General features: G+C 42.2%; 1 protein-coding gene across 1 annotated transcript in view; it reads right to left on the reverse strand.

The window, feature by feature from the left end:
- Positions 1-4,428: 4,428 nt before the first annotated feature.
- SCG3 (secretogranin III) overlaps positions 4,429-13,602 on the reverse strand; it is a 48,357-nt gene continuing 39,183 nt past the window's right edge. Inside the window, exons 11-12 of the mRNA XM_081839105.1 lie at positions 10,846-10,926; positions 4,429-7,122 (exon numbers count right to left, since the gene is read on the reverse strand). Of these exons, the coding sequence (XP_081695231.1) occupies positions 7,004-7,122; positions 10,846-10,926 (200 nt within the window). The 3' untranslated portion in view covers positions 4,429-7,003. The remainder of the gene's footprint in view (positions 7,123-10,845; positions 10,927-13,602) is intronic.

Here is a 13,602-nt window from a genome sequence, read left to right on the forward strand (position 1 = left end):
ATCTCTGCCTCCCCCCCCCCTCCGCTCCTTTTTATTCAAGCCCAATGAAAGCTGTTGCCTTAAGAATTGACGTTGGGGTGAAATGAATCCGCTTTAACTTCTCCCTATAGATTTCCTGTCAACTCTTCTTCACTTTCTTTGAAAGAGAAGCTTCCAGTGGAATTGTTTTGCACTTACCAGGGGGCTGTATCTCATAACACCATGCAGCTTGAAGAGGACAATTATCCTAGTGCCCAAAGTAATGGGTGAACGACATCTTTAATATTTGTTTCAACCTCTGGAAACATGTTTAAAATACCTTCACATGCATATCTAGAGAAATGCATGAAGCAGAGTGCCATCGATGGCACTCGTGGGCAGAGACAGTAATGTAGCTGAACACCAGTTGTTGGAAGGGGAGCTTGCAGGTTTTCCAGAGGCATTTGGTTGGCCACTGAGATGCTAAACTAGATTAGCCACTGGCCTCATCCAGCAGTCTATGTTCTGAAAGAGTATGTCTTTTCTGCAGGTTTTGTAAGTTAAAAAAAAAAAAAAGGTAAAGGACCCCTGGATGGGTAAGTCCAGTCAAAGGCAATTATGGTGTTGCAGTGCTCAACTCGCTTTCAGGCCGAGGGAGCCGGCGTTTGTCCACAGACAGCTTTCCGGGTCATGTGGCCAGCAGGACTAAACTACTTCTGGTGCAACGGAACACAGTGACGGAAACCAGAGCACACGGAAATGCCATTTACCTTCCCGCCACAGTGGTACCTATTTATCTACTTGCACTGGCATGCTTTTGAATTACTAGGTTGGCAGGAGCTGGGACAAAGCAATGGGAGCTCACCCGTTAGCGGGGATTTGAACCTCTGATCTTCTGATCAGCAAGCCCAAGAGGCTAAGTGGTTTAGACCACAGTGCCACCCGCGTTTTTTAAGTGGCAGGTGTGGGTTTGGGCAGACTTCTGAAATAAAAGATTCTGAACTCTTCCTTGTCAGAATGATTTCTGGGAGACAGACATACTATTGTAGACAATTGCATTCAGCTCATAGCAGGCCCATTTAAATTAAGGGACTCAAGTTAGTTATGTCCATCACTTTAAATGGATCTATTCTAAGCAGGAGTAGCATTGGCTAGAAGTCACAGTTTCCACATTTTGTACAGATCCTTGGATATAGCCTTTCTGTTCTTACTGGCACCTTTCTGAAATCAGTCGGAATAGGTTTCAAATAGGTTTTGCGTCACAAAACATGTGTCTCACAAAAAATGTGTCTCAAATGGCAGAGATTTCTCTCCACCCCCAATGCATGTTCATAGACTTCTATAATAATTTCCACAGTACAGGATCATAGCCTTCAGAGAGGCAATGCACGAAAAAAAAAGAAAACCTGCGCCAATGTATCTTGTAGTAAAGCATTTAATAAAGTACAGTATCAGAAACAGGATTGTATTAGAAAAGTGTATTGTGAATGTAGTATACTTCTGTTACATTTGCCCGTCAGCAATAGTCTTAAATAGTGAAGACACCTCAAAATACCTAAATTCTAAAAGAGACTTTGAATGTTAAAAAAAAATATTAATGGTGCTGTGTGTGATTACAACTGGAGATGTACAGGATAACTACTTCATTCCATGGAGGTGATAAGAGAAAATGCTTGCAAGCTGTGGTCTGAAAATTGCTACTAAAATGCTGTGATAGCAAAAGCCTCCAATTGTCAGGGTACCATATGGGGCATCTGCAGTGCTAATTGTGATGACCGAAATTGCTCACTTTGGCCTTTTAAAGCAAGCCACAGCCCTTCTGCAGTGCAGGGTGATGGATGAGGCTGCCTCCTCTTTGCATTGTCATCTCACGCCATGAAAAGCCGTTGTGTTTGATGCAGCCTGACTGAGCCCGTGCACCAAACAAAAGCAGAGGGAAATGAGCCTGCAACGTTCCCTCGCCATTAAACCATTGAACCTGCAGAAGCAGAGGGAAATGAACTTGCAACGTTCCCTCGCCGTTAAAAAGACACTGGGTTGTATCCAATGCAGTGCTAAATGTAAGTCACTTAGTGGTCTCCTTGTTAACTACGCTCAGTGGTAGAGTATTTGCCTTGCATGGAGAAGGTCCCAGGTTCATCCTCAGGTATCTCCAGGGGGAGCTGCTGCCAGTCAGAGTAGACAACACTGAACTGGATGGTCTGACTCAGTACAAGGCAGCATCCTGTGCTCCAGTGTGTGTCAGAACAATGGCATGGACCATTTCCTGCCAGCTCTTGCAAGTTGCTAGGTCAGGGATGGATCCATTCCACACAACTGGGCTGACAAATCTAGGAAACGCCATACATGGAGCCCCTTTTGTGTTTTCCACCAGTCTTTATTCTACTTTCTCCTCTTTCTCTATTCCTTAATAGGAACCACAAAACTTTGCCCTTTTATCCCTCTGTTCCCCCTCCTCTGCACACAACTTCTCTGCATCTTGACAGCTTCTGCTACAACCTTCATGCTAAGGACTTGCAAATCTGCTTCTCTAGCACAAGTCTTACTAATTCTCCAACACATCTCTAATTCTCTTGTTGGAAAGAAAGCCTGGGGTCATCTTTACCTCCTTCCTTCATCACCTAAAATGCAAGCAAATTCTGCTTTTTGCTTCCAGCACCTCCAGGCTAGATCGGTTTCTTTCTATACGACTAGTGAAATTATTACCTGCATCTAGCATCCTGTGGTTAATGCCACCTCTGTCTATCACTTCCTTAAATCTTTCAAGTGATGCCCTATAGCTATTTGCAATCGAGTTCATCATCCCACATCCTTCTCTTTAAAACCCACTCTTGTTTCTGCCCTATCGTCTTCCTCCGCTAAACTCAAAATTAGCCTCCTTTCTTTTCTGCCCATAATGCAAAAGCTTGTTTGTCACCACTCCTGCTCCTACGTACATCTATCTTTGGTTAAAATGGGGAGCCTCTTACACCTCCTGTATCTGAGCCACATTCCTCTCCCTCTTTGGCATGCTACTCCCTACTCCCTTTATGTATCTTCTCAAAATTAACTTTTTCAGCAACCCCAGCCACACTTTCATCTGACCATTGCCACCTAGCTGTTCTTTTAGTGGGAAATTGCAGTCAGCTGTAACAATGAATGAGTGCTAGTTAATGCATGAAGGGGTTAAGATCAGAGAGGTCTATTCCTAGACTCAGACCACACTATCTCACCTCCTCCTTCTCTCACTCTCTTTGCACCATGTAATCAACCAGGAAGGACTTGCCTGAGCTTGCTCCAACATCAGACTGCTTGCTTGAAACCACCTTTCTGTATTTTGTACCCAGGAGTATTCCACTTGTGTTCTCCTTGCGGTTGCATGGAACAACACATGAATCAGAACTTTTGATTTTGTAAGTAAAATATTTTAACCTTACTTAAGTGTGTGGTCTGTTCATTGTCAGAGGGATAGAGAGAGGGGCAAGCACAGCAAGCAGACGAAATGGGATATGAAAACAACCTATATTCCCATGCTATACTGCTGATTAACTCTGACTGTTTTAAACTCCGCTGGGGAGTGTGTTAAGCCCCATGTTTTGAAGTCAGGCATCCAGCCAGTTCTTTTGTTAATAACCCACACGTGGGTCACACAGATCTAATCCCCCCCCCACTTTTCCCCATTCCTTTTTTCTTTCCAGATATAGTAAGTCCTCTTTGGAGCTCCACATGTGTGGTCTGCACAGTGTCTGGCACATGGAAACCACTACACAACTAAATTAGTCGCCAGAATTCTACTCATAGCTGCAACAATCCCAGGAAGGCTTTAAAATGTGTGGCAACTTTCTCTTCTACAACAGGGGAATCTCTGCAGGTCCTAGTTCTGCGTATGATTTAGGGAGGCGGAGGTGGGGGGAAATGCAAGCTGTATTTTTCCTACCGAAGAATGTTCAGACACTCCTAGATAAGTGAATGGTAACCCTAACCCTGGACTGGGTGAATAAGTACCGTATTTTTTGCTCTATAAGATTCACTTTTTCCCTTCTAAAAAGTAAGGGGAAATGTGTGTGCATCTTATGGAGCGAATGCAGGCTGCACAGCTATCACAGAAGCCAGAACAGCACGAGGGATTGCTGCTTTCACTGCGCAGTGATCCCGCTTGCTGTTTTGGCTTCTGAGATTCAGAATATTTTTTTTTCTTGTTTTCCTCCTCCAATAACTAGGCGCGTCTTGTGGTCTGGTGCATCTTATAGAGCGAAAAATACAGTATTTTCTTTTGTCTGCCCCGATTCTTCAAACATTCAGCTTCACTCAATGCCCCATAGGTTCTATTATTATAAAAGGAGAGAGGGAAAATGTATCTATTCTGCTTTCTACACACGATGTCTAATCTTATTTACTTCTAAGTTTGTTCTAGGTATAAGCTTTCATGTGTATGCACACGAAAGCTTATACCCAGAACAAACTTAGTTGGTCTCTAAGGTGCTACTGGACAATTTTTAAATTTATTTCAACTGCATCAAACCAACACAGCTACCTACCTGAATCTTATTTACTTCTATCACGTCCTGCCTTATTCACATTTTTTTCTGAACTCCAAAGCCCCAGATATTGTAACCTTTCCTCATGGGCAGATGTTTATTTCTTTTCTCACTTATTTCTTCTCTCTTTTAATACTCATCAAGCCATTTCTCTTGCGCAACTGGAAAGCCCATGTGTTGTTGTTGTTGTTTTATTGCATTGTTGTTTCTCCTTCCAACTTTTTACAGTCATGATTTTGGTAAATCAGTTGTTCCCCAAAGCTGTGTCCCACAACATACCACAGTAGAACCAAGACAAGAAATTACTGGTAAGTAGTGAAATCATGAAATTCCCATCTGCAAAAGAGGCTGCCTGCTGCAACTCTGCATGATATCCAACTCTAGTCTTAGCTCCCCCCCCCCAGCCCATCTCTGCTTCTGAAAGGGCAGATTATTCTGTCACAACAATTCAGGATATGTGATTGGATCATTCAGCTATTCCTGAGGCAGCAATGAGTAAACAAACAAACCCCTGTGTTGCAAAATATGAGTCAGCAATATCAAAAGCAACACAATGGCCAGAAACAATTACAATTTGAAAAACTTTATGGAATAATTCAAAACATCAAAACTAACAAACTGAAGTCTCTGAAAGTCCTTAAATGAATCATGGTGCCAGACTTTACCTGGTGGAGAGCAAGCTGTGAAGCTTTGTATAATCAGCAAATGTCCAATTCTGATGTCCAGCTCTGAACTCTGCTGAACAGTGTTTCCGGATAACAACTACTGTTTTGTTGAATTCTTCATCAGCCAATTAGTTCAACACTCATAAGTAGAAAAAATTGTAATTTCTTCATTAACCAATCTTTTTTCCAATAGATATAATAAACATGAGAATGAAAAATACTCTGGAACAGTGCTCATGTGATCAGTGACTACCTAATCACATGAGCACTATTCCGGTTTTGAATAATTCCATAAGGTTTTTCACATTGTAATTGTTTCTGGCCATTGTGTTGCTTTTGATATTGCTGATTCCTGAGGCAGCAGCAGCAGAATAGCCTGTCCTCTGATGAAGCTGATCATTGTCTCTTTGCATGTGCCATTGGAAACAGGCATGCCTAGGGCAATTTGGAGGCATGTTCAAAATTCATTTAAGCTTTATTTTTTAAAAAAGACATGCTTCCCACACACTGCATAACTGTATCTGCTTAGGAGTAAGAGGGATATAGACCTGATAAAAGTATGCATCATCTCTTAGACATTTGGAAAACACTGGGTTGCGTTCAACTTGACCAGGGTTTCCCAAACATGGTTCTCTAGCTGTTTTTGGACTACAACTCCCATCATTCTAAGCTAGCAGGACCAGTGGTCAGGGATGATGGGAATTGTAGTCCAAAAATAGCTGGAGACTCAAGTTTGGGAAACCCTGAAGTAGACCCACAGAACTTAACAAATAAAAGTTAGCCATGCCTATTAACTTCAGTGGGTCTCCTCTGAGTAGGACTAACACTGGATACAGTCCATTGCGCTAAATGGCCATTCAATCTCCAACAAGCTTGAGGGTATAACAGCAATTTCCTTCAATGCAGGCCAAAAGTTCAAAACTTTGCATGGTCTGACTGGCAGAAGTGATGAGCAACCTATATTGATATTGAAACCTCTCATCCTAAGTACACTTCTAATTCTAGGCTCCTCAAATGCTTTGTCTTTAAATTTCTCCTCCTCCTCCTTATAAATTAACAGCTATTTACATGTGCCATTAGGCTACTCACATCAAGAATTCCATTCTTTAGACATGCAGAGAAATAACACTTATTAAAGAACTATGAAGGTGTGTTAATGACAGCATTGCTGGTGTACCTGACCATAGCAATGCCGTGACAAAACAGTTCCTTCTCCCTGTAAGATCTACTTTAAAGGCTTGATGCAGTGTGTCGAACATGTAGCAGCTATTCAGTGGCACACAGACAGGGACACAATACAGAATGCACCAAACAGCGAGGAAATGGCGACATACGAATTCAAACGGGACCATCTTTGACACCAAATAATAGGAACGACAAATGGGGACCCGAATGTGAGATTTCTTAATATTTAGTTGCATCGTTCTCATCCTAATAATGGCCTTTGCAAATGCAGAGAGTGGCATCTCTACAATGCCACTGAATGGTGGAACAAGTTGGCGGATGCTGGGCGTGAGGGGGAAGAGATATTCACCAAAGCACCCGCCTTCCCTAGAGGATGTCAAAAATTAGGCTAACGGCAACATGATGCCAGCATTTTACCCTGTTGACTAGAAAGTGGGCAGCAAAAAACCCCTGCCTTAAGTGGAATGGTTGATGCGCAGGGGAACATGAAGATGCAGTCATAGTGGGTTGTGAACCAAGGCTTTTCACCTGGAAGAAATTCAGTACAACGCAGAGAGAATACTTTCTAATAATCTTGGAGTGAGAGGCGAGGGCAGGGAGAAAGGAGGTTGTACTAGGTGTGGGTGAAGCTCGACTAGAATTCCCTACAGCTTCAAGAGGCGTCCCCTTCTCTGCTCTTTACAGACTGCCATAGATACGTTTGATCACGTCTGCCTCTTCTTTATCCAGGATGCCCTTGTCTACGTAAGCGTCGGCTTGCTGGTCGATGAAGTCCCGCAGTTTAGAAAGATCGTAATCTGGAACACAAGAAAGGATTCATGCAGCAAGCCTCCTCGGTGTCAGGTTCTCCCAGTAAACATAACGTTTTCATTGCCAAGGGAGGGTTTAACAAAGTTTTTGTGAAGGTTTCCTAGTGCCTTTGGAAGTCCACAGTTCTTTTAGCACAGCACAGTGTGGCAATGAAGCCAAACGTCAACTGTGGTCCAAACTTGAGATGGTGGTTATGCCTCTCCTCCTTAACCACACCCTGTAGCCTAATTTTGCCCGATGGTTGAGGGATAGAGACTTTATTCAGGACCCCAGGTTCAGATGATACACTAAGTCAAACCTGGACTTAGCGGTTGTGATGTGTTGTGCTGAAAGGCATGGGGAGGAGGAAAGGCAGGGCCAGATTTATGTATAAGCTAAACAAGCTATAGTTTAGGGCCCCACTCTCTTGGGGGCCCCCCAAAAAAAATTAAAGGGAAAAAAGCTGGATGTACATTTCCAAAATATAAGATAAAAAACAAAAAAAACCCTACATACAGCAACAGTGTTTTGTGTTTTGTAGGCTCCTATGATGTAAATAATGGGCCCCACCTGCTAGCCTGCTCCCTAAAATACCACTGGTTTGCTCATTTCTGTATATAGGGTGCCTACATTCTGCATTTGCAAATGGCTTTAGATACCTATTAGGTCCATAAATTACCATATAGCATATAGGTAAAGGTACACCTGACCCGTTAGGTCCAGTCGCGGACGACTCTGGGGTTGCGGCGCTCATCTCGCTCTATAGACCGAGGGAGCCGGCGTTTGTCCGCAGACAGTTTTTCCGGGTTATGTGGCCAGCATAACTAAGCCGCTTCTGGTGAACCAGAGCTGTGCACGGAAACACTGTTTACCTTCCCGCCGGAGCGATACCTATTTATCTACTTGCACTTTGACGTGCTTTCGAACTGCTTAGGTGGGCAGGAAGTGGGACTGAACAACAGGAGCTCACCCTGTCGTGGGGATTTGAACTGCCTACCTTCTGATCGGCAAGCCCTATTCGCTGTGGTTTATATATAGCATATATTCAACACAAAAAACAGCGACAATTTGTTGTTGACAAAGGACAGCTGGACATATAAAGGGCCCCATTACCTTCAGTAGCTGAGGGCCTCATCAAACCTAAATCTGGCCCTACAAACTCCTCTTTAGAGCACACCTGCACAGTTTCTGTAAGCCAGTCTGGCTTACCATGACAGGTGAATGCAGCATGTGGGATGTAACCCTACATTAATTTCCAGCCTAGAAATTGGCAGGACTCCCCTTCAATTTGTATATTCAGATCAGCGTACTGTGAAAATATCTGCAAACACAAAAGATAATGACCAAGCCATCACATTTCACAGCACTCGCTTTCCAGGGCCATTTAGAGAAACGGATAATTTCTCAGTTCATTTGTCTGAATTGAATGTGCAAAGAGGCCTCTCTGTCACTTAGTTCACATTCATTGCAGCATTCGGCCCAACATTCCAGATGACAGGGGCAAATGTATGTGGAATAAGGTCTTTGCAAATTTGCAGATTACGGCTAATTTGGTAAATATGTTTCACGGCACTCTAATAATTAACAGACAAAACATGTCGCTTATCTCTGTTAAGTTCGGTGGGAAAGTATCGTAATGGGCACATTAACAAAAAACCAGCAATATCTTCCCATCTGCTGTCTCAATTAACACTGATGCCTAAGGAACACTGTTGTACCATTTCCCCAGGCGCGATTGCAGAGCTTTTCAGATTAATAATTCAAATACCATTGCCAAGTTTGTACTTGCTGTGCCATATCATATCGGCTCTCCCCATTCCCCCTTCATTGAGTCTCCTTTCAGATTTTCTTCCGTTAACTCTATACAAATCTACACTAGCATCCCATACGAATATAACACACCTCATTCTCAGAATTGTGTGCTCAAGTCTTTAATTTCATTTTGTTCCGGTTTTGTTTAATGGAATGATTAACGTTTGTGCACCGGATCTGTGGTCAAATGTTTGCGGGGATGGGAGACCTAAGGCTGCAGGCAGACGCAAAACAGCAAACACAGCACAAATTTAAATGCTGGCAGTCCAGTACAGTGGTACCTCGCAAGACGAAATTAATTTGTTCCGCGAGTTGCTTCGTCTTGCGATTTTTTCGTCTTGCGGAGCGCGGATTCCCCGGGTATTAACGGTTTTACAAAAAAGGAAGCAAACTTGCAAGACGTTTTCGTCTTGCGAAGCAAGCCCATAGGGAAATTCGTCTTGCGAAGCACCTTGAAAAACGGAAAACCTTTTTGTCTAGCGAGTTTTTCGTCTTGCGAGGCATTCGTCTTGCGGGGCACCACTGTACCTTGAAATGAGAGTTACTTAGGGTGCAATGTTACAGCAGTGGCTGGTTCCTATTGGGTCTGGTAGGGCAGGAGGGAGGGAGACCAAAGGGTAGGTGGAGATGGAGTCAATGACAGGCAGAGCCTCTCCCCTGATTGGTTGTAAGCCAGAACTCAGGCAGGTGGGACCTGCTGAGCTTGGTGGGAAAACACCTCAATTGCCCTGATAAACAAGCCTCCAGTCCAATCTTATATACATATTCACCTGGAGTAAGCCTTATTGAACTCAAGGGAGCCTAGCTCAGAGCAGGCATGCCTAGGATTGCACTATCTACGTATGAGATAGATATATATATATATATATATATATATATATATATATATATATATAAATTAAACCATCTACTTACATATAATTTAAAAAAAACATGAAATCAAGATGAACTTTTTTTATAAAAGCATGGAAATGGTTTATGAAATATTTCCAAACAAACTTTAAACAGATAAGAACATTGGCAGGATTATTGTAATAACCTGCAGTTTTATAAGAATATATATTTAAAGTAGATGAATAAATGAGCAAATTATGTTAATTTGGATATGCAGAAAATATTAAAATAAATTAATTTATGGAACCAGAGAAAGAGGGGGAAGAAACTCAAGTTTTGAAATGTTAAAATGATTGTAAAATTATTGAAATGTATAAAACTGAAAATCAATGTGTGTGTGTGTGTGTGCATAAAACACACACACACATACATATATATACCGGAATATGTAAATAACATGGTACATAATTTCCGTTGTACAAATGTAGGTAGAGAACAACCTTAATTTTATTTCTTGAAATGAATGTTTCTTATTTATGCCAGCAAATCAGCCCATAGAGTCAGTGGCGTAGTGTGAGGTGTGCACAGGGGTGGTTGCCTTGGGCGCAAAATTGCTAGGGGCACAAAATTTTGTCGCCCAGGGCTGCCTCAGTACAGCTGCACGCTTCCGTCACTGGGCTGTGGTGCAAATGGTGTCTCCATGTGAACCAGGAAGTGACCTCTCCAGACAATGGAAGCCTCCTTTTCTTATTTCTGCAGCTGCAATCTCCTGGGTGACGCGGATGCCATTAGGCAGCTGAATGCGCATGTGTCCTCTGCCTGTTTCCCTCCCTACCACCCCCTCCTCCTCTGCGTTGCCCTGGGCACTGGCAACCCACGCTATGCAAGTCCTATGGTGTGATGAAATCCTATGATTGACTTTGCCCATTTAGCCATAGTAAAGCAAGTAAATAAATTATAAGTGAATGAAAGCACCCTGTTGAGCTGTAAAGTCCATTATCCCAGGGCTCAACGAACAAACGAACAAACAAACATCATTCAGGGAGGAGCTCCTCCCCATCACAATAGAGTTTCTCCCACCCTACCTTCTTTCTTTCCTTGCTTGTTGTGCTTCTTTAGCCATTCTATGTTCTTTCTGATGGCTTCCAAATATGCCTCTGCTTTCCCTTCAAGAGCAAGAGAAAAGAGAAATAAAAATATTTAGGACCAAGTCCAAATATTCAGGGTAGCTATAGGCAATTAGAGATGGGGGTGGGAATCATTTTGGTTCTCGTTTAAAGCGGAATCTACCAAATCCACTTTCCATTTTTTAAATAATATTTTTTATTAATTTTAGTATATAAATTATAAAATGTACCACAAAACCTATCACTTATACAATCTTTTTAGATTTCCGTCAGCACCTCTGATCATCCACCGTTTTAACCACTTCTTATGCATTTCTTAACTTTATATTGCCTTTACATCTCTTAACAAATCATCCTCCCCCTTGCCCATTTTTACAATACTTCTAATAATACTCCTCACAAAACTTCTTGCAACCCTACAAACGTCGTCTGTTTTTCACAACTACTTTTCAAATAGTCCATAAATTTACTCCAGTCTTCCATGAATTTCTGGTCTTGCCGATTTCGAATCCTTCCTGTTAGTTTATCTAATTCTGCATAGTCCATTAACTTCATCCTACCAAATCCACTTTCCAAAGCAATCTGAGATCCAAAACACAACTATCCTTTGAAATTCACACTTATATGAATTTTAGGATGCAGTTCTCCAACCAAATGAAATGTTCACAAAAAAGGCCTATTTTAGGGGGAAGTTATGCATAAAAATGAACTAATATTAATAACAACACATTTATTACCCACCCTTCAACATAAGGTTATTACAATCCAAAACACAATGTTAAAAATAACTTGTAAGGACTATAACTTTAAAAAACTTATTACAATAAAATGAAATAAAAAGGGCGGGTCCTGAAAAATAACATACAAAAATGCATCCGATTAGGAGAAATTGCTTCCAAAATTTGTACGTGAATCAGAACTGCATACAAAAACATGTTTCATTACGAAAATGCTGAAGAATTTTCACGAGGATTTTAAAAGAAGCAAATTGCTGTAGAAATGTGGAGTACTGAGTTTACAATTGGGAAAACAAACAGAACTGAGAAAACTGTGACTAGTAGATCTTCCCGTTCTTATAGGCAATGATTCATTACAGCATGTCTTAAACACAATCTATTATTAGAATTTGGGAAGGTACATTTTAAAAGGAACTAACTCTTGTTCAAGTTCAACATCTCCAAAAGGAAACATCCCAGTTCATATTTGCTCCTTTACGAAAAGAACTAGTTTGGTTCACAGTCAGTTCAAGTTTACTCACATAATCCTTGGCATGCACCCCCCCCCCCCCAATTTCAGCATTCAGAATGTTACAAGCTGCTGCACAATATAGACTAAGAAAACGTCAAAACACACACAAAGTGGAATGTAAATTATAGAATTTAATTTATCCTCCCCCAAATTATGATTTTAAGCTTAATAATAATAATAATAATAATAATAATAATAATTTATTTGTACCCTGTCCATCTGGCTGGGTTTCCCCAGCCACTCTGGGCGGCTTCCAACAAAGACCAAAAATACACTAAAATGTCACACATTAAAAACTTCCCTAAACATGGCTGCCTTCAGATGTCTTCTGAATGTCAGGTAGTTGTTTATTCCTTTGACATCTAATCCAGAACGCGGCTGCAAGACTGGTGACTGAGAGCGGCTGCAGGGACCATATAACACTGGTCTTGAAGGATCTACACTGGCTCCCAGTACATTTCTGAGCACAATTCAAAGTGTTGGTGCTGACCTTTAAAGCCCTAAACAGCCTTGGCCCAGTATACCTGAAGGAGCGTCTCCACCCTCATCCTTCAGCCCAGACTCTGATGTTTGATGTTTTATTCTGTTTTAATATTCTGTTGGGAGCTGCCCAGAGAGGCTGAGGAAACCCAGCCAGATGGGCAGGGTATAAATAAACTATTCTTATTCTTATTCTTGTTCAGTTGCTGGGAATTGTCACTCTGTGAGAGGTAAACTTCAGTGCCTGGGATTCTCTGAGGGAAAGAAGGTGGGTAAGACGCGTGGCAGCTGCCTGAGGTTGCCCAGGTGCCCAGAGCCCATTGGCTCCAGTCCTTGGCCAGGCTCTGACCTCACAACCAGCTGTGGAATCCCGGGGAATGTTTGGTTTCCTAGGAGACCAGGTGAGTTGCTTGAAAGGATCCCTGGGTCAGTTGAAAGCCCAGTCAGTTGGAGCAGTTAGCAGCCATTCAGATCCCTTCTTCTGTTCTTGTCTTGAAAGCTGTTCAGATGGATTGACTGACTTTCTGGAGATCCTCAGTTTTCTACCCACATGGAACAATGTGCCGCTGGTTGCGCAGAAGGTAAAGTCATGGGAAAGAGGGGAGACATCCTGAAGATTCGTGCTCCCACCATATGCCCAGTTTTTAAAGATGCTCCTTGGACCAAGGACCTTGGTTTTTGACCATTGCAAGTATCATGCTGGGTGTTATGTGAGCCAACAATTTTCCCAGGGAGTTTTCTGATTAGTTTTCTGAGTTTTCTTTTTTTGTCACCATCCAAATTGCAGCAGAATTACCATCCTGCCATCCCAAATATTCAGGAGAATGCTTCCCCCCCCCCAATCTCACTGCCCACAAATAGGATGGTTCCTGGTACGTTTCTGAGCACAATTCAAAGTGTGGATGCTGACCGTTAAAACCCTAAATGTCCTCAGCCCAGTCTCCGCCCCCATCGTTCAGCCCAGACACTAAGGTCCAGCTCTGAGGG

The sequence above is a fragment of the Podarcis erhardii genome (assembly GCF_964252035.2).
Source record: "Podarcis erhardii genome assembly, chromosome: 14".
NCBI lineage: Eukaryota > Metazoa > Chordata > Lepidosauria > Squamata > Lacertidae > Podarcis > Podarcis erhardii.